Below are 27,435 nucleotides of genomic sequence, written 5' to 3'. Positions count from 1 at the left end.
TTCTTAATGGAGTCTATCACAGAAAATATCTGTGTTGTGTATATTTAAATATGAGCAAGTTATGGGCTGGTGAGATTGTCAAGTACTTACCCAAAGCCTGCCAACCTGAGTTTAATCCCGGGGACCTGTATAGTAGAAGGACAGAACCCATTCCTGTGGGTTGTTCTCTGGTCACCACACATTCAGCATGGCACAATAATGACGTCATTTCTCCCTTCCCTTCCCTCCTTCCAATCCCTCCCATAGACCGCTCCTTGCTCTCTTGAAAATTCACAGCCTCTTTTTTTCATTAACTGTTACATGCATATATTTATATACTTATATATTTCTAAATACAGCCTGCTCAGTCTGTGTCATGTTACTTGAACTACTTAGTCACTGCTGTGAAGAGACACCATGACCAAGGAAAGTCGTAGGAAGCATTTGGTCGGGACTTGGCTTACAGTTGCAGAGATTTAATCCATTATAATCCTGGTGAGGACCACGGTGGTGTGTAGTCAGGCACTGGAGCAGTAGCTGAGAGCTACATCCTGATCTGTAGGCCAACAAAAGAGCAAGCCTGAGCCTGTTGTGGGCTTTTGAAGCCCCCAGTAACACACTTCCTCCAACGTCACACCCCCGAATCCTTCTAATCCTTCCATATAGTTCCACTCCATGGTGACTAAGTATTCAAATATATGAGCCTGTGGGGGCCACCCTTATTTAAACCACTACAGTATGTTTTTAGGGCTGGCCATTTGGTACTGGATAACCAAATGGTGTGCTCTTTCCTGGAGAAGACTATTTCTCCCATCATCAGCATGCTTTAGACTTCAACCTACACAAACCGTTTATTCTTTTTTTAACTTTTAACTTTAACTCAACTTTGGTTGAGGCTGGGGAAATATCCCAGTAGGTAAGATGCTTGGCATGTAAGCATGAGGACCTGAGTTTGATCCTGAGGACCCACATAAAAGCAGCAAATAAATAGCATGAGCTTATAATCGTAGGAGAGATGGAGACAGGAGGATCTTTGGGGTTTGACTAACAGCCGGTATAGCCAATGGGCAAGCCCCACAAGCCAGTGAGAGACGCTGTCTCACAAAAAGATGACTAGCTCCTGAAGAATGATACCGGAGGTTGACCAGTGGCTTCCAAATGCATATGCCTACACACACATGCATGTACCTACATACACGTGCATGTACCTACACACACGTGCATGTACCTACATACACGTGCATGTACCTACACACATGCATGTACCTACACACGTGCATGTGCCTACACACACGTGCATGTAACTACACACACGTGCATGTAACTACACACACGTGCATGTAACTACACACACGTGCATGTGCCTACACACACGTGCATGTAACTACACACATGTGCATACCAGCACATACACATGGACAAAAATATGTTTTTAAATACAGAGCTGAATTCAAATTTTAGTCTAAAACACAGTGCGAGCCAGAGGTGGTGTCTCATGCCTGTAATCCCAGGTGCTTAGGAGGTAGAAACGGGAAAATCAGAGTTCAAGGGTATCCTCAGCTACATAATCAATTCTAAGCCTGCCTGAACTTCATGAGACCCTGTCTCCAAAGAACAAAACGATAAAAAAGCAAGAGGAAAACAATTTTTTTTTTTTGAGTGAATGGTCACCACAAAGGAATGATTAACCATGGATTTAACTTTCCGCAAAGCCCTGGGCCCACTCTCAGTGACAGTGATTTGGCTGTGCCGTGCCATCCCCAAGAATGTCTGGTCACTGTGGTTTCTCTACTTTTCCTTACTGAGGGCCAGGATAGAAGATAACCAAATCCCCTGAGGATCTTTCCATAAGTTGTAAGTCTGACCTGATGGCATATACCTCTTCTAGTGTCTGTGGAGGAATTTGCCTCACTCCTAAAAATGTGGCAGACTCTTTTTTTTTATAAATCATAATAATAAATATCTTTGTGTCTGTGTCTAGATTTTTTCTTTTTTTTATTAAGAAAAATTTATATGTGAGAGCTTTGTATCCCCAAAAGAATAAGTAATAAGTATTAAGAACAAAATCTTAAATATTTTGTTCTTCACAGGCAAGCATGGCCAACCACTGTGACTGTCGTTTGAAAACCTGTATTTGCTGCAGAAGGCCATGTTTCCTCCCTTGCTCTTCTCAATACCAGGGAGAATGTAGACAGTTCATTGATTCTTCTGGGCACCAGTGTGCTTAGACCTACTGCAGAGTTGAAGCTCCTCCCTCTTTCACTCACCACTTCTGTTTCCCAAGTTTTGAAAAGATTTTCTTCCTCTGAAAATGGCCTCTGTTAACCTCGTGGAAATTTTCATGAACCACCGTAAAAAAAAAAAAAAGAACTCCCAAGTAACTCTTTGCCCTCCCAGGAAGGAGGCACGATCACAAACTGTCATTTCCCTCCCTGTTTCCCTTCCCATCCCACTACTGGAAAATGAGAAGAAATTCTTAACTGGGGCTTGGGCTCTTCCATCTGTTGTGAGGTCACTTGGTTGTGTTTCTCTCAAGGGCTCTAAATCATACTCCATTAGTCAGCTTCCAGATCTCAACCCGAGACTGGAAACCCCACAGTGGGTACTACCACTGAGAGAGTAATTGCAGGTAGATGATTTATTTTTTCCTGGTCTAATAAAAAGTCACGAAGGCTGAAGACTGAAGTTCTTTAAGACATTAAACCAAGGCCAGCGAATAGCTAAGGGAACAATAGGCAATTTATAAAGGAGAAAAAGAGCAGAGAAAAGCAACTGGTGTGTAAAGCTAAAGCCAACGGGACTTCAAAATGGGCCGGAGGAGGGGTGAAGAGGATCAAAACACACTGTATGAAAATTTCAAAGAAATAATATCAGTTTTGATCCGGGAATTTTAGTTTACAAATGAAGTCAACCAAGTTTTAAAGCTAGACACAGTCAGAGACATCGTGTCCCCACCAGACATCTCGGGACATTTGGCAGTCCAGTGCTGCCTCGCGTGTGTGCCTCTGTGAGCACAGACCCTGGAAGGTTCTACGGGTGGATGAGTTTTATGTACACACTGTCGCCACCAAGGCTCCAGCTCACGGGAGAACTGCACAGGACAGGCTCTGTCCAGCCAGCACTTCCCAATATTCCCTGAGTTCTAGGGCATTCTCCACTAAATACAATTCACAAAATTCTGCTCAACCTTCAGGGATAGTGCTCTCTCAGTATGTTGCACAGTCGTCCAGTGCTTCCACTTCCCAGACTCTGACTACACCAGGTCCTTCTCTGTGTTTCCAGCCAACTCTAGATGAGTTGCAATTCTTACCGTGTCGCAAACATTATGTGGAAAATACTATCGTTCTGTTTGTGGAATTATCCCAAGAAAAAGCACGTGCATGTTCTCTGCAGACCCAACCTTACAGGCCAGATTACATTTTCTTCCTGTGATTGATTGAATCCATGATGCAAACCCAAACCCACAAATCCAGCTGTATTCCTTTTAGTCTTTGGAGAATCATTGTTACTCATAGACAAAAAAAAAAATAAAAAAAAAAAAATTCTGTGCTTAAAAGAAAACACTGGGAGTTTTTGTACAGATTGGAGACAAATAATGGTGTGGACTTCAGTCTTATTAAATCCAGGATGCTTAATGAATCCACTGTGCCTTCTACTTATTTTTCAGGACACAGTAATTTATGAAAGACTTGCAGAGACTTCCAAGTACAAAGAAATCACCCTAAAACACTTAGAACAGTTTGCTACGGAAGGTGAGCATTATATGGAAATAGAACATGATTGAACCACAAAGAAATTGTAGACTTTTGGTATCTTACATGGTCATTGACTGTTTTACTTCCAGATTCCTTAGGTGAAGCATTGGTTATTGATGATAGCTTAGATATTCCTATGCACTATTCCACGTGATTTTTCCTTAGGGGGAAAAAAACTTAAAATACTGAGAGACTTTGGCCCCCATTTGAAGTAATAAGGCCTTTAAATCTGTGTTATTTTTTAGAATGGATACCATTTACATGCTTTACCTTGTATCTGTTGGAATTACTTAAGAAAAATAAAATAACTGAGCTTCTGTAATCTGAATAATAAAAAAAAACATATTATTTTGTAAAAAGTTATTATACTATTACAACTTGACATTTTTTTATTGAGCCCCACCACATGCCAGTGTCTGTGTGAAGCCTAGGAGTCTGTGGTAAATAAAATCAGCCTGTAACTGTTCTCCTGAAATACATGATGATGTCTGAGGCGAGCAACACAGGGTCTACAGAAATGTTCCGGATTAGCTGAGTGGAAGCGAGGGTCGTTACACTGGAGAACGTGTAGAAACCTACCACTGCTCTTGATGGCCGCGTCCACCCAGTATCTAAATCACCCATCTCCATCTTCGCTCCTGTTTCAGCTAGCCTGACCCCTGCACAAGTCCTTGTTTCTTCATAATCAGGTCTTTGAAAAGATAAGGGTGTTTTCTAAAAACATTAAACCAAAATCAATAATAGGCTTTAGAATAGCAGGACATAATGTTCTCCAAGTTCCCAAGAATGCGAGAGCTGAGAAACCTGTACATCCATCCCCTGGCTGGTTGTGCCAGGTTTGAGCTGCCCAATTTGCAGGTCTTGCAGGTTTGGGTTCGAGGTCTGGAGGTCTGGACATCTCCACTTTGGTAACAGTATTACCCAGGCTCTGGTCCCCCATTTGAATTGGCTTGGCCCCCACCACCACCCCATTCTTCCTACCCTTGGGCCGAAGGATACTTCTATCCCCACACTGCCCCCAAGTAAATTTCCAGCCCCATTCCCAAAAGAGGAAAAGGAAAACTGCTCTGATCCAGCCCTAAGATTCGAGTGAACCCGTGGTCAGTAACTCTGCGCCTCTCAGGAGGAAGAGCTGTCTGGCAGGCAGTGAGGGGGTGTTGGGGCAAGAGAGGTAAAATGGATACCCTGGGCAGTGAGTGCAAATTTGGAACCCTGTACGTCACAGGAAGTGGATGAATGGTGAGGAGTGTGAGCCACACTCCAGCTTTAGGACTTCATCCTGGGGAACAGCTTGGGAGTTTCGAACAAGAACAAATTACTAAGACGAGGCTTCTAGAAAAGTCACCCTAGATGTGGAAGAAAGGATAAAAGGGCCTGAAATTGTAAGCAAGGTACAAAATTTCAAGGCTGGAAGAACATTCTAGACATTTGATACTGAGATGCTGTCATAGTTTAACTGATGCATCAACAAATTGTTTGAATTCAGTGAGACTACTCAAAATTGGATTTTGTTAAATAATGGAACCGTCGGACTGGTGACTACATCTTTGATGGTGTGCTGGGGCATGCTGCCTTTTGCAGGGCTGAGGACCTTGTGTTTTGCTGTGGCTGAGATCTCCGAGAGTGACTTCGAGGAGTGGCGGGCTGTCTACCAACGAGCATCCACATCGGTGCAGAACAGGCTGCTGAAGCTGGAGGAGAGCTACGAGCTGATCGAAAAGGTGCGTGGATCGTTGCCACCTACGGAAACCCCATCTCCGCAGATGTCTAGTCTTTGAACAGGGACCAGGAGAATCAGAAGCAGGATATGGAGTAGGTTACCGGTGGTTGTCGAGGGGGTTGCTGAGTTCATTTCCTGGCATGGGCCAGGAAGACAGAAGGCTAGCAGAGAAAGGTAAAGAAGCACTTTATCCCTTCAGGATGGGAAGGGCCTAAGGCTGAAGTTCTCTAAATGGATGCTGACATGGGTATACTGTAGGGCCCCTGCGTCCTTTCTTTCTCCTTCTTGGTCCTCGGTGTCTTCAAGTTCTCTTCACAATGCCTTCTGGGAATGAGAAGCCACAATCCCACGGAGCCTGCTTTCACTTTTCTTGTCTACCTGTATCTCTCTGAGTCCCATCCAGCTATTATTTCACAGGACTTACTATTGATTCTCAAGATCAACAAATTAGTATATCTTACTATGGTCTAAAACCTTGCTGAATGGGCCCAAGGACTAGGTATTGTTGTATATAGATCTTCACTTTTTCTAGTTTTGTGTCATGATTAGCTACTCTAACAATCTCCCTGCCAGGGCATCACTTCGCTTCTGTATCACCGCATGGGACATACGCATACACAGACACACATACAGGGACACACACACACACACACACACACACACACACAGGAATATATGCATGCACAGGCACACATACATGCACTCGTGCATACACACTCAGAAAGAGAGAGAGAGACATACATATACAAGCACAGACATAATTCATATTTGTCTGTTGTTGTCTATTATTAACATTATAGCTAACATGTTAATGTACTATGAAACCATACGGCTTTGTGGATTTGTAATGAACAGTGAGTAATACAACAGCGAATAACCCGGCGCTGTCTCCTGCACTCATGGGGCTGTGGCCACTTCCTGTGTTCCTTCGCCATGTCTGTCAAATGCCTTCATTTTACACTGAAGGAAGTCAAGTCTGTTCGGGCTGACGGTGGTAGATATTCTGTGGTCGCTGCTGTATTAGTAGCGAGAACGCCTGTGTCCTTAATTAACGACGGTAAGCATTCTGTGTAGTCCTCCCTGTGTGCCGAGTGGTGTAGTAGCACTTTCATCTATTAACGTGTCTAGTCCTTTTGTGGAACTAACTGTCCCTGCATACAGATGAAGAAATCCAGGTGACAGAAAGGCTAAGACACTGGACGAAGGTCACAGCATTCAGGAGAGGATTAGCCAGAGCCCCACGCTCTGATGTATTCGGGGGCCCTTACTCTAGCTTGAACTTGCCACTCAGTCGCCGCCCAGTTACCTGATTCCCTCAGTGTCTTCCCCGGGGAGCACCAGGGGATCATGGGACCCTCTGAGGTGCAGTTCATCTGGTCTTGCCTGTAGGTGGATGAAGCTGGCATCTTTTCCTCTCTGCTACGAAACTAGGTACTTCCTGTGTCGGAAGGCAGCCAGCACCAAGACCTCCCAGGACTAGTTCCCCTTCACCCACACACACCCCACTCCACTCCCCGCACCCTCCCCTTTATGTCACACCAGGGAGCATCTAGCTGTGGTGTTTTTCTGATTCGTGTAGATGCCACATAAAACTCAAGGTAGTCTCCTGTCTCCATAGCATGCTGTAATCATTTTAGAGATGGTAGCTTGCTTCTTACATAACTTAATGAATATTATACTTCATATACTTAAGGGAAAGATACCTAGATGATACACATCTGTGATTAAAAACTTCCACCTTTTAACTGGGATACACATTCAATCTTTGTCCAGCAGATGGCGTTCATGAGTTATATTAAAATTTAAGTTTCCTGGTGACTTGCTTTTTTCTTTTCCTTAAATAGCATACAAATACAGAAACATCATATAGATTGCCTCTTAAAAGAAGGGGGCGATTTAGAGCTAGCTGATTTTTAGGAGTTGTGATAAGCCCCATGTTGAGAAATCTAAGACATAGAAGTGTAGGGAAACAGGGTCCCGCCCTCAGCCAGCCTATTCTAAGTAAGAACAGGGTTTTGTATGCTTTCCTATTTCTAACATAGGGTCCTCCTTCAGACATGCATTTAATGAACATTCATTGAATGATGGAGGTGTCCTGGACCAGAGGGTGACTAATGAGGACAACTGTCTGAGGCCTCTAGGTACCACTGTGGTCTGCACAGATTCCCTGGGTGAGGAACTTCGAGGAAGGACCCACTCTCTTGGTCTGAAAAAAAGCTTTTGAAATGGCTCTCCAAAGATTGTTTTGCCAGTTAAAGGAGAACAGTAGTCGTTGGGGGACTAGGCAAAGTTGGGAAAAAACAAAAAACACAGGGGACCAGGTGCCTGAGTTATTTTTTCTGGACAGTGTCTCTGCCACCCCCGTTCCTTTGAGGACTGCGGGGTTTTAATGTGTGTGAGCCTGAGCAGGATGGCCCTGCCATCTGTCTGAGTTGAACCTCTGTGTTGAAATGAGGTGGATTGCCACTCAGAAGCTATGGTGACTGCCCTCCTTGCAGACAGCCTAGTGAGACGCTTGAACAGAGAGACCACCAGTTCCGTAGGTGTCTCATCTGGCTTAAAGTGTAACTGTCACAGCCTCAGAGTTCATCTGCCTTGGCTGAGACACAGGACGATTGTGCAGTCTACTCTCTATGTGTTTGGAATCCATTAGCATGTAGTCCATAGTATTGGACTGAACGTGGAAGACAGTTAATTTTTAAACTGTGAGAGATGTTTTTGCTTTTCTTTTTCTTTGGAGAGCAGAGTCCATTGTGCAGAAAAAAAAAATTGGCTAAATCCTAAGATACACAATTGATGATAGCCAAGCTGCTCCAGTTAGCATGAAGGGTAGAGAGAAGCCCCTCCGGCACTCCCCTCTGTCTCCACCTTGCCTCATGGTGGTCCAGGAGAGGCTTCACAGGACTCTGGGCTCCACTGAGTACAGTATGTAAACCGTATCATGTTACATCTGTGTGTGGATGTCTTACAAATGTGCTTTTGTAAAAGATCAGAGCATTATTGTCATGCAAGATGCTTCTGAGCATATTGGAGTTAGTGATACAAGATGCCACGGACACAGGAATCATATAACACTGAAAACGTTCTATGTTGGAAAGATTTGTAGAGCTTCTCCTAAAAAACAATATTTTTAATATATGACTGAGTAAGTGAAATTTTTACGGCATAATTAAAGTTGCGGTTATAAAGTCTGTAAAGTCACATGTCCCTCCAGTGTTTATCCAAACCAGTAACTCAGTTTTTAAAACTGAATTAAAGCCTTCTTCCTTTGGGAGTTATAATTCCTGCATAAGCTTGAAAATATGTGGCTAGGTGTGGTGGCACATGCCTTTAATCCCAGCACTCAGGAGGCAGAGGCAGGGGGATCACTTTGTGTTTGAAGCCAGCCTAATCTACATAGATAGTTCTAGACCAGCTAAGACTACATGGGTAGACTCTCAAAAAGATGATGGATGGATGGATGGATGGATGGATGGATGGATGGATGGATGGATGGATGGATGGGGATCAAGCCAAATAGACCACATCCAAGAGAATACTGACAGCCATCCTTTCTGTGACCCTGCTACTTTTCTTCCAGGATATCTGTGTCTTAGAACGCACCGCTTTACCCTCAAGAGCCTTTACTACATGGAACAGAACATAGGAGACTTAAAAATGTCCCAGATCCTGCCCTCTTTGCTCTCTCTGTTGACAGTTATTGGTAGAGAAGATCTGGGATTTTAGCAGCTATCTGTAAAAGGTACTCGTGGTGGTTCGAAGACAGTGCTCTTTGGGTCCCAGCCTTTGCATTCCTCTTGAGAGTAATAATCCTAACCCCGTGAGTTGTTTCACCAATCGGTTACCAGTACTCTGTCACCGAATATGAGGCGGAAGGTGGCACATCCCTAGGAAAGGCCGACGTCCTCAACAGTTAGGAAGGTGAGAGGATGATGATGTCGGGGGCTGAAGTCCTGGCCAGTCCTCCCGCTGCTCTTGCCCCACTTTGTGGACCTCCGCGCCTCCTCCTCTCTCTTCCTCGGCGCCTGAGAGAGTTTACAGTTGTCTCATTTTGCAGACCTGTTTTGTTTTCCTTCACCTCGCTCTTCGGGAGGATAGGCTCTATATTCAGACTCAACGTCTCACCTTGTGAAACCACTTCAAGTGTGCTCTCCATTTTGAAACATCAGATTATTTTTAAAACAAACCTAAGTTTTCAATCCATTTACTTACAGGTGCTCGGAAAGAATTAAAAGTAACAATAACCAGGAGGTCTTGAAGTCCCGTTGGTGATTGTCTCTATGAAGTTTCTCACCTTCTTCCTGTAACCTGTCTCTTCAATTTTAACCTAACAGTTCTCAGACACATCAATGACTTTTGCCTTATCCTCACATAATGCTGCTATATTCTTTGAAATTAGCAGAACACAAGGCTCTGGTTTTACCTTCACATAATTAAGCCATCGGTTGAAATATGATGGTGTGTTTTTAGAGTAGGGACGGGGTTGATTTATATATATATATATATATAAGTTTGTTTCCGTAGGAAAAAAATGACATCTTTAGCACTGCACGGGTGACCTGTTCATGATGTCTGTGTTTGCAAATGCAGGTCATGTACCTTAGGAGTTAGAGAAAACAGTGTGAGATGCAGTCCATATGCACCAGTGGACACAGTATTTCCCAGTTGATAAAAGTTTTATCTTTGATTTCAAGTTGTGGGTTGGGATCTAAGTTTCTCAAAGTGAACATTGGAGCCAGAGGATCCTTTAGGAGCTGGGGAGGGAAATCAGAACGCCGGAGTTTGGGCACCATCTTGCCCTGCTTTGTGTTTTGTGATTAATGGGAATCATCCACTAAGACTGAGGCTTCATGCTGGCGGTGACCATAATTACCATATTCATCACCCTGTCCCCAGTGTTTGACTGTCTGGCCTGTGTTAATCACTCAGTAAATATTTGATGAATAAATGAATTATTCAATTAGGTAAATTATTCAGAAATGAGAGCCTAATAAGTGCTTTCCTAGTGAGAAGCAGCCCCCTTGTCCTAATTCTGTGTGCGAGGAGGACCTGGGCAGCAAAGGTGACGCCATTAAGGATCAACTGAATGTGTTAGAAAGGGAGCGGGTAACTTTTATGTCATTCATCCTTTAGAAATATAGGCCCATTCACTTGTTAAATGTTCTTCCGTGGTACTTATATATAAATATAAGGAGAAGACGGTTGAAAAACTCAACAACAAGTCCTTGATCTGTGATATGTGATAGGCTCTCAAGCCTGGTAGAGGGAGTGGAGTAAAACCCTCTGCTTTCCTCTTAGTGACAGGAGAGGAACAGCACACTGAGAGAGAGGAAAAAAGTGTAATTCTAGACAGGAGTTAGGGCCTGGGCACTGAGACAAGGTATTATGATAGGACATTGAAGTCATGATGTTTTATTTATATTTTCCCCTATTTCCGTTCTCTTTTTCCCCCCCAAAATGTAGTTGATATTTTGAGGATATTTATAGCTTGCCTTAATGTGGTGTAGTGTAGACCAACCGTGACATCTGTGTGACCGAGTCCAACGGCCTTGTGCCCTTTGCTGCATGTAGCAAGAAGTGACTTGGAGAATTCCTAGAGAAATACCCAACTTAATCGGAAACAGGACTTTTCTTGAACGCTGATGGCTGCCAGGCTCACAGAGACTTCTGAGTTACCGTGGAATGCCTTTTCAAATAAAGCTACCACATCTGTTCTTAGTGGCTGCAAATGCCACTTCCATTTGTCCTAAAAGCTAGATGACCGTTTGTATGATGTCCTAGTGACTGTGTGGTTTAGAATTCCAGTAGTTTCCTGTTCTACTATTTGCTTGAGCACATCTGCAGCTTGGCAGCACATCTGCATGTCAAACCTGCCCCTTTTGAGCAGTGAGTGACTAAGCTTCAAATCTTCTACTGTTCGCCTGATTTTTTTTTTCCTCAGGGTCAGGGATCGAACTTGGGAATTTACATATGCCAGTCAGGCAACAGCACCATGAACCTCAACTCCCCGATACCCTGAGTATTTAGTTCCGGGCTGTCTAAAGTGGATGTACAAGATGGTTGTCCTTTAGGATGGTCAGGGAAATGTTGGAACTTCTGATTACATTCATCTCTTCTTTTTTGTACTTTACAATGCATATACTTTTTAATATTATGAACAAGTATGTTATTTGGAGAGGTGTTATATAGGTTAAAGAATACTCAAGATTTTTTTTTCCTAATATGCTATACAAAAAAGTTTGGGATGATCCATCTAATTTCATCTCCAGAAAAATCCTATTAAGTCTGTAATTTTACTCTCTTCTTGCTGGTGTGAAAGTAGATTCCAGGGTAATTTAAGTTACTTGATACAGGACATATATCCATGTGAGTTGGCAGAACAAGAATTGAAAATAAAGTTCTGTCTTAATTCCAGTCTCATGTTAAGAGTCCATATGTTAGACTGCCAACTCAGTTTAGAAGAAAGCAAGAATATGTAAAAATGTCAGAGACTTGAAAAATCAAACATAATCAAGTGTGCCCTTGTATAATCATTAGCCCAGCATTTGGGGTAGGACTGGGTGTCAGCTCATAGGGGACTTCTCCACTTAGTAAGTGAGGCAGCCACTACTCTCTGGTACACTCTGAGAGACAGACAGACAGACAGACAGACAGACAGACATGATTTTCATGAATTCCCTTCAACTTCGGATCTCGGAGTACTCCTGAGTTCCTGCCATTTCTGATCACATGCTCCCCTTTTCTGGTGTGATGGCTTCCTTCTTCCCAGCACTCCCTGGTAGACTTTCCTCACTGGGCATGGCTGTCTTCTGACTCAGATAAGATAGATGAGTTGTTTTTGAGAACTACACCCAGTCGTTTCCCAAAGCCTGATTCTTTTCAGCTGGGTGTGTGAAGTTCTGGCCTTCTTTGCTAAGTCCTTAGCTTTACGAGTTCAAATGTGATTTCTGTGGTTCAAAAAAACCATCAAGTTAAAGCCCTTTTCTTGGCCTTGGAAGAATTAACCAGTTGCATGATGTCTCCAGAAGCAGCCAGCAAGCCATCCCAGTGAATTAATGTCCTTGGTTTTAATACTGTAGCCCAGCTTGAGCTAAAAAGGAAAGACGTGGGAGCTCCTTTGTAAATGAAACTGCAACATGGTGTGCTAAGGGGTGCTGAGAGGAAAATTCCCAGGGGCCCCTGCTTCTGCATAGTGCAGAGCACAGGAGAGGCTGGCTGGCTCTACGAACCAGTTTGTGCTATAGCTCGGACAGTTCCAGGCACATCCAGATCCCAGGGTCACTACAGTTAAAATTGCAAAACAGTGGCCTCTTAACTGACCCCTGAGTCACCAAGCTTCCCAATCCATGCCAGGTTGGCCACTAGTGAACTTTCTAGAATGTGGATCTGACCCCGTGTCTCCCTTACTGAAAACTCTTCCCCCACATACTTCTACCCTTTGGCTTTGTAATCACCGTAATATGTGAGTTCTTCAACCTTTCTTCCCTGGGGCTTCTAGTCTCCTGTTCCCCATTACCACCACCACGCTCCATTGTATCACTTGTTCTTGTACTGGGTAAATGGCGCCTTCTCAAACAGGACCGGCTTCCTCACGTTTCTGTCTTTGCATTTGCAGCCTATCTGTAATGAGCATCCCTTTATCTCAGCACCTCTCCTGGCTGTTTGCCTACATCTTAGCTCAGTGTTTGGGGTTAGAGTCATTCTAGCTTCTGTCATATATGAGTTTGTTTTATCATTTGGTTTTTGTGGTAGCCATACTAAGCGGATACTTCTTTCCAATGATTGTCACTTATGATCATTTATAAGTACAAAGTGCTAAAAAATGTGTGTGTGTGTGTGTGTGTTTGTGTGTGTGTGTGTGTGTGTGTGTGTTCAAGGATGTATGTGTATGGAGGGCCGAGGGCAGCCTTGGGTGTTTTTCCTCACATCGTCTCTCACTGGCCTGGAGCTTACTGACTAGCTAGATTGGCTGCCCAGCAAGTCCCAGGGACCCCCCTGCCTCTGCCTCCCCAGCACTGGGATTAGAAACACACACGTTCACCCAACTCTTCTTTATTTTTAGTTTTATGTGGACTCTGGGGATCCAGCTCAGGTCCCCCATGCTGGCTTAGCAAGCCAGCTTATCAAGGACCCATCTCCTCAGCCCCCAAACATAGCATTCTTGTAATGTGAGGCAATGTTTCTCTGATGGTAACTCTATATTGCAGTTAAGAAGTGTTCCTGGAGTTTAGGATTACAGGGAGGGGGAAAACGACCTGGGAATGGAAGTCCTGAAGCCAGGCCTAGGAGAAAGGCAGATGTTAAACAAGCAAATCGCCAGAGTACTCCTTCAAGAAGGCTCAGGTGCAGAGACGGGACAACTGCAGGCATTCTGTGTCCATAGGTCTGCTAATGCCAGGCCAATGGCCGCATCCACCCTCTGCCTAGTTTTGCTGGGCACAGCTACCTCCATTTGTTTGCAGACTGTCTTTCGCTGTTTTGATGTCTTAATGAGAGAATTAAGTTGCTGCAGAGAATTGTGACCCTCTAAACCCTGAGCTATTTATTATTGTTTAAAGAAAAGCAGCTTGGCAATCCTGTCTCCAGACCAGCAATTCTTAGAGTGAGGTCCTCAAACCAGCAACCCTCTAGGGAACTGCACGTTCCCAGACCTCCCACCAGCCCTGACCAATGAGAAATTCTAAGTGTGGAGTCCCATGGTGTGTTGCTGAGGCCTGCTAAGGTGAGGAGCCCTGGCTGAGGGCAAGGCAGGCAGAATTTAAGGGAAACAAGCGTTTCCAGTGATTTCTTTCTTCTTTTTCAGATGGGAGCTCCCTCTCAAACTCACTACGTTAGCCCCACCTAGTCTCAGATTCACAATAGTCCTCCTGCCTCAGTGTCCTAAGGTGTCATAAGCCACCAAGCTAGCTTGCTTTGATAAATTATAATTCCACGATGGAAGGAACTCACAATTGTTTCCCCACTATCTTGCTCTGATCTCCTTGCTTGGTATGAATGAATGAATGAATGAATGAATGAATGAATGAATGCAGGCATGAGTGTGCCAATGTAAAAAAGAGCTAATCCCTAAATGCAAAGTTGGAATCTGCTCATAAAAGCGGGAAATCAGGCAGTCCTACCAGGATGGCTCAGAACTGGGGCTGAAAAGCATTTTCAGGAGCAGAGTGCTACTAAAGGCAGAGGGTCAGCGACAGATGATGAAGGACCTGATGTTTGGATCGGGTTCCCTCTGGCTTGGCTCCCCTGGCCATGTTGCTTTGTTGTCTCCCTCCTACAGCCATAGCCCCCCTGCTCCTCTCTTCCACTCCGGACAGTGTATTTGAGCCCCCTGAGACCGTAAACTTAGATCACAAATGTGAAACATGTCCCGGAGTCTGGACCCTTCTTTCTGCTTTGGAAATGCTGGGTGCTTCCCCCTCCTCACCTCCCTAGCCACCCTCTTCCTTTACACTGACGCCGGCGTTCCTGCGTCTCGCTGGGTTATGTCTGTATTCACTGCAGGGGTAAAACTCTGCATATCAGTACCGTATCTTTGTCTTTAGAGAAACCGACGCCAAACAGACCGGGCCGTGTTCCGAAGTGTGAACTGGCATGAGTGGGATTATTGTATTGTTCTCATTTAAAAACATAACACAGATATGGTATCTAAACACTGATGACCTACTTGCTATTATGAAAATACAGGTCACTTTGAAGGCCTGTTACTTAGTAAAGTATACGTGCATTGAAAACAAAACAAAACAAAAAACAAAGTTTCTATATCCATCTTAATATGTGTTTCTGGACTATACTTGAAGTTTTTAAATATTCTGTGTGAAAGTTTTTATCTTCACCGGGGTAGAAATTTTGCATTTGTCTCCCCCTTTAAAAAAAAAAAAAAAAACTTTAGAAACATCTAAAGAAAAAATAAGATTTTTGAGGGCTTTTGTAGGTAATTAAATATTATTTTACGATTTTTCTGTGATAACTAAATGCATATTATGTCAAAGAGTCATCAACCTGACCCTTTATAACTTCTGGCAGGGTGACATTTTGAAAGGAAAATTAGCGTTTAGGCTTTTTTTTTTTTCATTCCATGAATACCATGGGAATTTCCTGGTGTTTCAACACATTCTGAATATGTCACTCCCTCAGTGGCCATTAATGGCCATCTGTGTAAGGTAATACATATTTGGGATGAAATTGATTACTGCCTGAACACTTTGGTGCTGCGATCAGGAAAAGCACGCAAAGTTCACATCTTTTTTTTTTTTTCCAATGACAGCTGTGTAGCTAAAGATATTAATTTCCCCAAAAGTAAAACAGCCTATCAGTCAAGATCCTAATCTCACAATAAATACTGAGAGGAAGGAAAGGCGTCTGCAGAGCCCTCCACTCACGGTGGTGACTGCCGTCCTCGGGGGACTCAGCATCAAGGGACGTGAAAGTCCTCTGGGGTGCGGTGTTTCTTTCTTCAGACCCGGGTTAGGACCACTGCCATTTTGCTGAGGGCTCAGAATTGTCTATGACACTTGTAGAAACTCCTGTAAGAACAGCTGCTGGCACACACCATTCTGGCCTGCTCATCTCCTTTCTCAGCATACCTGACTATCCCTACATTTTTGTTTATTTCTATTATTTTTGCTTGGATTAAAATGTTTTCCTTTGTCCACATAAAACCAGACTGTCTCCTTCTTTCAAACAGGATTTCTTCATGATCTCTCCAGTGAAGTCATTTTATTTTTATAACTTTGTGTGTGGTAATGTGGACCTATGTACTTTCTGAGCTCATTTCCCCCCCAAGAGTTTAGCTGGGAACTACACAAATATATGTGTTTATATAATTCTCATGACTTTGTTCATATCTTTACTCACACTAATTATCTAGGTACCTCAGTGTTTTGTGAAACACATTACAAAAGATCATCTTTTTCCAATTTAGAAACGTTCAAGGTTTTGTCTCTGAACAATCTCCATGAATGTTAAAAGGCCTTATCAAGCCACCATAGAAAATTTAAAATTTGAACCCAGCTCCATCTTTATCCTCGAGGGGATATGAGCCATAATGACGTAACTGCAAATACCCTAAAGTCGACTCAGGAACAGATAGAATCACTGTGTGCACGTTGGGATACAGCGGTAGTGATACGGCTTCGCCGACGATGAGCCGCTCTGCCTCTTCTCCTTGACCTCAGTGATAATTATTCATCAGGGTATGGTAGATTTCAAATCTGCTTCCTACTAGAGATAATAGAATAATACTGTCTTCCATTTAAAAAAAAAAAAAAGCTGTACCTTCTCATTTTCTCTGTCATATACTAAATGTCACACATCAGTTGTGTCCCATAGCTGTTCAGGGGACTGGGAACATACTGAAAAGAAAGTGGTCTCCGTGGTAGCAGTATTTTGGAACATTTGGATTTAAATTTTGTCTTGTTTGTCGATTCATGAACATGCCCAGTGCTCACTTTCGATACCATTGGGATGCAAAGATAAATAATGTGATCCTACATTTCAGCAAGCCTACCAGAGACCCACAAACACCAGATTTAAACACAGGTTGAGTGTCCCTTGTGTGACATGCTTGGGACCAAAGGTGTTTCTGAGTTGTTGGGCTTTTGTTGTTGTTGTTTCGGTTTGGGTTGTGTTGGGTTGGGTTTTTGCCCCCAGATTTGGGACTTTGTCTACATAATGAGATTCTTTGGGAATGGGACCCAAATCTAAACATGGAATTCATTTTTCTCACATACCTCTCACTCACATGTCTGAAGGTGATTTTATGTTGTGATTGTCCACATCTTGTTGTGCCTACATTTTGACTGCCACCTGTTACCTGAGGTCATGTATAGAATTTCCCACTTGTGGCATCTTGTTAGTACTTAAACACATACAGATTTTGTGCCATTTCAGATTTCAGATTTTTCCATTATAAGTATTCAATCTGTATGGTAAGTGAAAACATGTAAAAGCTGAATTCTGAGCAGAAAGCTCAAAGAAGCAGTAACTTTGAATTTGGCTTCATTGTATAAGGCAGGTATAGAGAAGGGACTGAGGAAGGAGGCGGGGCTATATGTATAAACATACTATGCAAACACCTTTCATATACTTGGCCCTCTGTGTGTCCCTTGTGGAAGAGGCTATTGGCAAGCTAATGAAGCACTCGTTCCCACCCATCCTTCTGTCTTGACAGATCCAGTATAGAGGCTAAGAAAACTAAATACATAATTAGTGACAGCCCTATAACATAGCCCGGCCAACTAGCTTTGTTTGGAAATATGTTGAAATATGTAGAAACAGTTCTGTTTTCCAAATGAGAAACAGATCTACTTGCTCTTGACTCCTTGTTCCTGCCTTCAGAATAGCCATTTTAGTTGTGCCCAGGATGACCACTCTGAGATATTAGGAGAATTGAATGTGGAGTTGAATGTGAAGATATGGCTGAGTTCCCAGACGCTACCTACCGCCAGCCTACTTATGTAAGGGAAACTAAACCGTCTCCTAAGTCATTGCTAGAGTTTTCTATTGCAGCTAGAGGCACCCCCAGCTGATGCAGGCATAAACTACATACACATGTAGCATGTGCTCACTTCATGTCTTACTGTTGAGTCTTGGTAATTCTTGAGATGTTTGCCTTTATTGTTGCATAATAATCAGACCTGTCTTGATTATTGCATTTGTTATGATAATCTCTGTTCAGTAAACTTTGCTATTGTACTTGTTTTGAAACACCATAAGCTGAATAAACGTGTGTGTTCTCATGGCTCCATCGGCCAGCCATTCCTCCCTCTCCATGGGACTTGGTCTCTGAGCTTCAATATTTAAAGTAGATTCACTCTACTGTCACTTCTGATTATTTAAGCAAAAGGAAGGGTTGAGTGTCTCTCATTTGAAATCAAAAGCTGGAGACTATTAAACTAAGCAAGGAAAGTCTACCTGAAGCCAAGAAAGGCTAAAGGTTTGTCTTTTTTCACAAACTAGCCAAGCTGTGGCTATCATTCTTAAAGGGTGTTAAAGTCTAGTTCCAGTGAACACAAGAATGATACAAAAGTAAAACAATATCCTGATGCTGGTGTGGAGAACGTCTTTGTGGTTTGTTAGGAGATCAAACCAACCTAAACGTTCCTATGAGCCAAAGACTAATTCAGAGCAAGCTCTTGGCATGGGTGGTTCAGTGATGGATTTCTCACACTCCAAAGCAAACTCTTGACCTCTTCAGTTCTGTGAAAGTAAATAGAGATGAGGATGCTGCAGAGCAGGGGTCAAAGGCAACAGGTTGGCTCCACTGCTTTAAGTGAAGAATCCATCTCCACACATGGAAGTTCAAGGTCAACCAGTCAGTGCTGATGCACAAGCTACAACAGGATAGCCAGAAGGTCTAGCTCAGATAGTTGATGAAGACGTCTGTATTAGCAAATGGACTTTCAGTGAAGATCAAACAGACTTCTAATTAGAAAAAGACGGCACCCAAAACATTCATAGCTAGAGAGGAGAAATCATTGCCTGGCTTCTAAGGGACAAATTGGGACAATTACAGTGGGTGACTAAGGTAAACCGGTGCTCATTTGCCATTCTGAAAGTCTTTGGGCCTTGAAGGGTTATACTGTAGTGAATCTACTCTGTCTGTGTTCTGTATATGGAACAACAAAGCCTGGGTGACGTATCTGTTTATAACATGATGTGCTGAACATTTGATACCCATTACTGAGACAAGCAGGTTGGGGAAAAAATAATTTAAAATATTATTACTCATTGACAATGCACCTGGTCAGCCAATGATTTTAACAGACTTATAAACATAGGAAGATTAATGTTTTCATGCCTGCCAGCACGACACTCACTGTGCAGTCCACAAATCAAGGAACAAGCTCAACCTTTAAGGCTTAATACTTCAATACTTTCTGTAACGGATATTGGTACAATAGTGATTCTCTGATAGATCTGGATAAATTGAAAGCCTTTTGGAAACAAGTCACCATCCTAGACACCACTGTGATTCATTGGATGAAGTAAAAATAATAACACATTAAAGGATCGTGGAAGGGGTGACTCCAGCCCTCAGAGATTACTCTCAGGGATTCAAGACTTCCGGGAAGGGAGTAATGGCATATGGCAGGCATAGCAAAAGAGCTAGAGACTGCAAATGAATTTCCATAGTCATATGATAAACCTTGAATGGACAGGTAAAGGTGGGGGACTTTCTTGTAGTGGAATCTATTGCCGAGGAGGATGCTATGAAAATTGTTGAAGTGATAACAAAAGAATTCAGAAACTTGGCTGGGAAGGCAGTAGCAAGTTTTGAGACGATTGAGTCCAACTTTGAAAAAGTTCTGCTGTGGATAAAAGACCGTCAAACAGCATTGCATACTGCAGAGAAAACAGTTCATGGAATGAATAGACCACGTGGGAGATTCCCTTGTCTTATTTTAATTGGCAAGCCTCCTCAGCTGACTTGTCAGGAGCTATCAACATCAAGGCAAGATGCTTCATTGGCAAAAACAATCAAACTCCCGGAGGCTCAGGTGACCATTAACATTTTTTTAGCAATAATAAAGTATTTTGAATTAAAATACTTGCATTGTTTTATCATACATGATGGTATTACACACTAAAGGGGCTACAGTGTAGTATGAGCATAAGATATACTTACTGAAGAAAACAAAAAGTTCATGTGACTTGCTTCCTTAGGCTTTTTGCTGTGTTGTTATCTTAGTCAGGCTTTCTGTTGCTGTGAAGAGACACCATGGCCACAGCAACTCTTACAAAGGAAGAACATTTCATTGAGGTGGCTTACATTTCCAAAGGTGTCATCCATTATCATCATGGTGCAACATGGTGGTGTGCAGGCTGACATGAGGAGTAGCCGAGTGTCCTACATCTTGACTTGCAGACAACAGGAAGTGGTCTGTCTCACTAGGTGTGACTTGACCATATATGAGGCATCAAAGTCCGCCTCCGCGGTGACACACTTCCTCCAATAAGACCACGCCTCCTAACAGTGCCACTCCCTTTGGTGGCCATTTACTTTGAAAACACCACAATGGGGTGTTCCAGAACCAAACTCAAAGCATGAGGTATGCCTCTATTGAGTATATTCGGTTTTATGTGAAAGATCGTGCCCACTACACTAGCGCCCTGTGATGATCTCATCTTCTAGCATGCAAGTCTAAAGCCATGTGAAAAGCACTCAAGCTGTGTTTTCTTAGAGACTCATGCTATCGCTCAGTTTGTTGTCCCCACCTCATCGTGTTTAGTTCTGTTGTGTGTGCATTTCCTGACACTGCATCAAAGTGAAATGTAATCTGTTTTTAAACAGGTCAAGGTTGTTTCTCCCTGATTTGTTTCCAGTAACCACCTACTCTTTTTCAGCTGACTTTTTAATGCCCCTTGATTATAGGGTTGGGGAGAGATTTGGGGTTTGTTTTTATTTTATGGATCAGAACCTTACTTTAGAAAGAGTTAAGGTAAATCAGCTTCAGGAAGTCTCATTCTCGGCCAAAATAATTGGATTAAAGTCAAGGATCCTTAAGAAAGAAAACAGCAGGATGGTTGGGATTTATGTCCAAGTCCATGAGTTACCTTTGTCTCTGATTTTAACATTTTTCAGCTTTTGTCCTTACCCAGTCAAGTAGTTTTCCCTTTCAAATTTTTAACACTTTTTTTTCCCCTCAGAATCTTCAGCTACTTGGAGCTACAGCCATTGAGGACAAATTACAAGACCAAGTACCCGAAACCATAGAGACGCTAATGAAAGCTGACATCAAAATATGGATCCTTACTGGGGACAAGCAAGAAACCGCCATTAATATTGGTAATTCATCCCACTTAAGTTTTAAGTCCTGATACTCTCTGACAGGCCAAAGTGTTTTAGTAAGATAGATTAAAGATGTGTTGAAACTGTGAGGCTGGGGACACTAAGGACAAGGGCTCTCATCTGAGCATGAGATAGTTAATCTGAACAGATTCAAGAAGGGGGACAGAGCTGTAGGAAAAGCAATAAAGCCAATCTCGACCGGCTCTGCCCCCCTTGCAAGAAGCCCCGCCCTCCATCCTGGAGCAGGTACATGACATCACTGCCCTTTCCCGTAGTGAACGTCTCAACTTTAGGTGTATTCTTTTATCTAATGTACTTAATTCTAACAGACTGAAACGTGTGAAAGGATAACATCTGAGAAAACCTCTTCCTATTCCAGGAAGAAGATTATCTCAGACCGTCCCAACGGTGGTGTCCTGGCTAGTTTCTTGTCAGCTTGACACAAGCTAGAGTGATCTGGGAAGGAGAATGTGGTGGAATATTTGTTCAACTATGTAAAGATGTATTGCTGCTTTTCCTGGCCTGCCTAAGGCACCCAATTGCTAAAGCTGAGTGGCCAATAGCAAGGGAGGAGGTATAGGCAGGACTTCCAGGCAGAGAGTAAGTAGGAGGAAGAATTTAGGCTCGAAGAGAAGAAAAAAGAGAGATGCCAGGGAGACACCAGAGGCCAGACAGACAGACATAGAGGAAGCAGGAAAGTAGGACATACTAAATGAAAGAAAGGTTAAAAGCCCTGTGGCAAAATTTAGTTGAATAAAGACAGGTTAAATTAAGTTAAAAGAGCTAGTGGGACAAGCCTAAGCTGAGCATTCTTAAATCTCTGTCTTTATTTGGGAGCTGGTTGGCAGTCCAAAGAAAAAATTCTAACTACAGAGGAATGTTGGTTGAGAAGATGCCTCCATCAGTTTGCCTATAGACAAGGCTGCAGGGCATTTTCTTGATGGATGATTGATGTGGGAAAGCCTAGTCCACTAGAAGCACTGCCACCCCTGGCCCATGGTCCTAAATGATGTAAGAAAGCAAACTGAGCAAGCCATGGGGAACAAGCCTGTAAGAAATGTTCCTCCACAGTTTCTGCTTTAGGTCCTGCATCCAGGTTCCTGCCTCCAGGTTCCTGCCCTGACTTTCTTAGATGATGGGCTGCGGTATAGAACTGAAAGGTGAAATAAACCCTCTCCTCCCCAAGTTGCTGTTGGTCAAGGTGTTTATCACAGCACTGGGAACTTAACTCAGACAGGTGGCAAGAAAAGTAGACACTGTAGACCAAGATATCTAGTCTAAGGACTAGAGGCATCCCTGTGCCTGAGCTACCCTTTGGGGGAAGAAACTCGCTTTCCACTTCTACTTTCTCACCTGCTGAAATAAGCCCTGACACCTTGCTTGCTACACCTGTCCCCGACTGTGAATTCTTCTGGAACACAAGAGCTGAGATCACTGCTTGTAGTTGGGATCAGAGAGAACACGGGAGGAGGCAACCTCTCCTCATCCACAACAAGATATTTTAAGACTTGATATTTCAAGACTCTAAATGTGTGATGTGATTAGGCTCACCTCTTTGTTTACTCATGGCCCCAATGCCCTCTTTAAAGTTGCAGGGTTTTGTGTACAGCCAAACTAGCTCATACGACCACACATACCCTCTCAGACCCTGCATCTTGCTGGGTGGACATTCGATTCATCAGTGGCTCTGAATGTAACATGAATGTAACATTTCTTCAGTTGTCTTTAAGAGCCTAGAATTGGACCAATGACCTGTTTATGTGCTAGATCTGCTTGCTATGGCCAGAAGGTGTTTCTAACACCTAGCTATCAGTTGGCTTTCACCCTACAGGCAGTTCCCAAATCTTGCAAAGTCTTTGTGTTAGTCCTCTCAAGGTGCTATAATAGAGTATCACAGGCTAGGTGGCTTAAATAACAAAATTGTATTTCTCACATTTTTTGGAAAGTAGAAATCTGGAATTTGAGGCAATACATGACTTTTCAGACCATAGCAGGCCACAAGTGCATTTAACTTTAATTACCTCCTTAAAGGCCCCTTATCCATATGCAGGCCACAGTGGGAAGAATCAAGGCCTCAGCATATACATTTGAAGATGGGAGAGATTCAGTGTGATTTATAATAAAGTCTCACAAAGAAGAAAGTGTTTGGTGTTGTTCAAAACCTGTAATACTGGGGCTGGAGAGATGGCTCAGTGGTTAAGAGCACCAACTGCTCTTCCAGAGGTCCTGAGTTCAATTCCCAGCAACCACATGGTGGCTCACAACCACCTGTAATGAGATCTGGTGCCCTCTTCTGGCCTGCAGGGACACATGTAGGCAGAATACTGTATACATAATAAATAAATAAATCTTTTAAAAAAATAAAATAAAAATAAACAAAACCTGTAATACTAATAATATGGAAAAAGAAAAATTGTTATTTTCCCAGGGTCAGTAACCATGGATGGATAGCCCAAACACTGTAAGAGATAGATTCACTTCTATATTGAACAAATATAGCCCAAAGTTGAACATTCATGTTATACATAGCATGGAACCATACTTTTAGAAGGTCATTGCTAGGGTCTCTTAATCTCAAGTACATTTAGTGAATAGTCCATTTAGAAGTTTTAGCAATCAGCCTAAATTGTCCTTGGAGTATAAAAATTATACCATAAATGTATAGTAAATTTGTGTTAGGATTCTCTAGAGGAACAGAACTTGTAGAATATATATATATAATATATATATATATTAGAATATATATATTAGTATATATTATATATATATCTGCCACTTCTCTGATTTTATATATATGTGTGTGTGATATAATGAATATATATATGCAATATATATATTCATTCTACAAGTTTTGTTCCTCTAGATATGTAGATATATATATGGAATTTATTAGAATGGCTTACAGGCTGTGGTCCAGCTAGTCCAGCAATGGCTGTCTACCAATGGAGACTCCAAGAATCCAGTAGCTGTTCAGTCCACAAAACTGGATGTTTCAGCTGATCTTCTATACATCCCAGAATCCCAAAGAAGTAGGTTCTAATGCCAGTGAAGGAGTGAACTTGCTAGCAAGGGTGAAAGCAAGCAGGCAAAAAGCTACCTTCCTCCATGTCCTTCATCTAAGCTGCCAACAGACAGTGTGGCCAAGATTAAAGGTGGATCTTCCTATCTCAAAAGATCCATATTAAGTATGGATCTTCCCACTTCAAATGATTTAATCAAGGAAAAAAAATCCCTCAAAGGTGTACCCAACTGCTTGGGTTTTGGTTAATTCCAGATGTAGTCAAGTTGACAACCAGGAATAGCCATCACAAGGTCTGTGTAATTAATTGAGATTTGATTTATTGACTTTTAGGTTGGCATACAAGCAATGTGTTTTATTGTAGCTTCTCATACTTACATGTCTTCCTTTGTTCTCAGCTGTTCCTCTGCCCTCCTGTGCATCCTGCCCCCTCTGCTGGTTCCCTCCTTCCCCCAGATAGTCTGCCTGGTTTACTTTCTTATCACAAGGGTCCATTACTCTCTTTCCCCCTTCTCAAGACTACTTTCTCGCTTCTCATGACCCCTTTCTAGTTTCATGACCTACACACACACACACACACACACACACACACACACATACACACACACTTTCAAGTCATAAAAGAGAAACCCTGTGTAGTAGTTATTTTTCTGAGTCTGATTTCTAGTTCCATATATTTTTTTCTTACAAAAGTGACATTTAAACTGTAAAGCTTTGGGCCCTGATTGTTCCCAGGAAATGATAGAGAGGGTTCATTCATCCAGGCAATGGCCATTGTGTCTATATTGTGTCTACAGTACTAGGTTCCAGTTAAGTGCAAGAAAAGGTAGGGGACAGAAGAAACCAAATATCTGTCTTGGTAGCTGAAGTCAGGGAAACGGACAACTATTAGAAAAGTGCAAAGCTGTTGTGGGATATTTTGATCATACTCTGACATTCCTGAGACCTCCGATAACGTTTACCTTGAATCAAAGGGCAGAGTTAACTGCGAACTGACCGGAATTAGCCATAGAGGTTTTGGAGGACACAGGGTATAGAGACATACACAGGAAGTAGTAGGGAGGGGCTTAGAAAGATTCATGGCCCTTTTGGATTGAAGAAGGAGAGGAGGGAGGTTACTGGTCGCTACTCTGCTGCTTCTCTGATCAATCGGAATTTTTCCCTGATATCTGACTCTTGAGTTTTATTTAATACTAGAACAATATAGATAATCACTACACAGACATTTTAGAAAGCAATGATTACTATTTTTTTAAAAAATGTCCTGTCTCCAAAACAAAACAAAACAAAATCTTTGTGGGGCGGTGGTGGTGCACGCCTTTAATCCCAGCACTCGGGAGGCAGAGGCAGGCGAATCTTTGTGAGTTCAAGGCCAGCCTGGGCTACAGAGTGAGTTCCAGGAAAGGCGCAAAGCTGCACAGAGAAACCCTGTCTCAAAAAAACAAAAACAAAAAGAAAAAAAAAAATGTCAAGGGGCTAGGAAAAGGACTGTGTCCGTACTTGACCCACAAGAACCCACATAAAACAGCCAGTGTATGTTTGTAATCCCAGTGACACAGGTGGGCAGGCAGGGACTCAGCCTGGCCTACTGGATGAGCTCCAAACCCGTGAAGGACTCCGTCTCAACAAAAGAAGGGAGATGGCACTTGAGGAATGGCACTCAGATTCAGCCTCTGGCCCCACATACATATGCATACATGTGCATACGCACACACACACACACACACACACACACACACACACACGCACACCACACACACACACCACACACACACACACACACACACACACACACACACACACACACACACACGCCGTATGGAAGGAGAGAGGGTGCTGCACAGGGGGACATCAGGAAGGACTCATGCAGAAGGTGACATGTGAGGACAGACCTGAGGGGAGGAGTTTGCTGTAGGTGACAAGGCAGCCGTTGTCGTCTGTTGCAGAGAGAGCTTTGTAGGAGCCAGGCAGGACGGCAGCGCCGGGCCCCGAAGAGCCTCGGGGTCTGCCCTTACTGTCCAGGGAGCACACAGGAGGCTACTCCAGAGGGAAAGACATGATGCGTTTCCTGTGGACACAGACTGTGTGCCAGAGTACAGCAGTGACCTGGAAGCAGAGTAGCCAGGGAGAACGCTGCCACGTTGATCCAGGGGGTGTAATGGCGGCTTCCACCAAATGGCAGTGGTGAGAGGTGGCTCGTTTCCCAAATTTTTTTAAAAAATTTCTTTCCTTTTATTGAAAACAGATTTTTTCTCACGTGATATATCCTGATTACAGTTTCCCTTCTGTCTACTCCTCCCAGTTCCTCCACACCTCCCCTCCCATCTGGATCCAGCCCCTTTCTGTCTCTCATTAGAAAGCAAACAGCCTTCTGGGGATGATAGTAAAATAAGATAAAAGAAAAACTAACGCGTTGGAACAGGACGAAACAAACAGAAGGAAAAGAGCCCAAGAGAGGGTACAAAAAATAGATAGAGAAGCAGAGACCCAGCCCTTCGCGCACTCAGGAAGCCCATGAAAACACTAAACTGGAAGCTATAATATGTACATAAAGGACCTGTAGGATAAAAAGAAATATATATATATATGAAATAAATGTAACATTAAAAACACGCTTAAGCCCTGATATGACATTATGCAAGTTTTTTCCCCCCTGGAGAAAACTAAAGTTTTATTTACAAGCAGCTACCAATTGGAGCTAGCTTCTGGGTTAAAGATGGGGGCAGGTGTCCACTTCTCCTTTCAACCCTAGGACCCCATCTGGTGCAGACAGGTATAGGCCCTGTGCACGCTGTCTCAGTCTCTGTGAGTTCGCATGCACATAGATCCCGTGGATTTAGAGGACCTTGTTTCCTTGGTGTCCTCCATCCCCTCTGTCTTTTACACTCTTTCTGCCTCCTCTTCCCCAGGGTTCCCTGAGCCCTGAGCAAAGGGACTTAGTGGAGGCATCCCATTTGGAGCTGAGTGTTCCTAGGTCTCTCCTCTGCATAATGTCTGGCTGTGCGTCTCTGTATTGGTTCCCATCTGCGAAGGGAGGAAGCTTCTCTGATGATGGCTGAGCAAGGCACTGGGATTACAGAGGCAATGAGTGTCAATGACGCTGTTATCCTTTTGTTAGTGTGAGATGAGTCAAGTAGGGTTGCCTGTGTTTCTTCGGCTATATCAACTGTAT

At 43.1% G+C, this 27,435-nt stretch overlaps 1 protein-coding gene across 7 annotated transcripts in view; it reads left to right on the top strand.

The window, feature by feature from the left end:
- The window catches only part of Atp8a1 (ATPase phospholipid transporting 8A1), a 228,809-nt gene that overhangs the window by 112,355 nt on the left and 89,019 nt on the right, over positions 1 to 27,435 (top strand). For all 7 annotated transcript variants that reach the window (XM_028882277.2, XM_028882275.2, XM_028882276.2 and 4 more), the window contains 3 exons: positions 3,647 to 3,731; positions 5,316 to 5,455; positions 21,103 to 21,241. In XM_028882277.2, coding sequence (XP_028738110.1) covers positions 3,647 to 3,731; positions 5,316 to 5,455; positions 21,103 to 21,241 — 364 coding nt within the window. The remainder of the gene's footprint in view (positions 1 to 3,646; positions 3,732 to 5,315; positions 5,456 to 21,102; positions 21,242 to 27,435) is intronic.

The sequence above is a fragment of the Peromyscus leucopus genome, chromosome 10 (genome assembly GCF_004664715.2).
Source record: "Peromyscus leucopus breed LL Stock chromosome 10, UCI_PerLeu_2.1, whole genome shotgun sequence".
Taxonomy (NCBI): domain Eukaryota; kingdom Metazoa; phylum Chordata; class Mammalia; order Rodentia; family Cricetidae; genus Peromyscus; species Peromyscus leucopus.
This window is presented reverse-complemented; position numbering and strand designations above follow the sequence as displayed.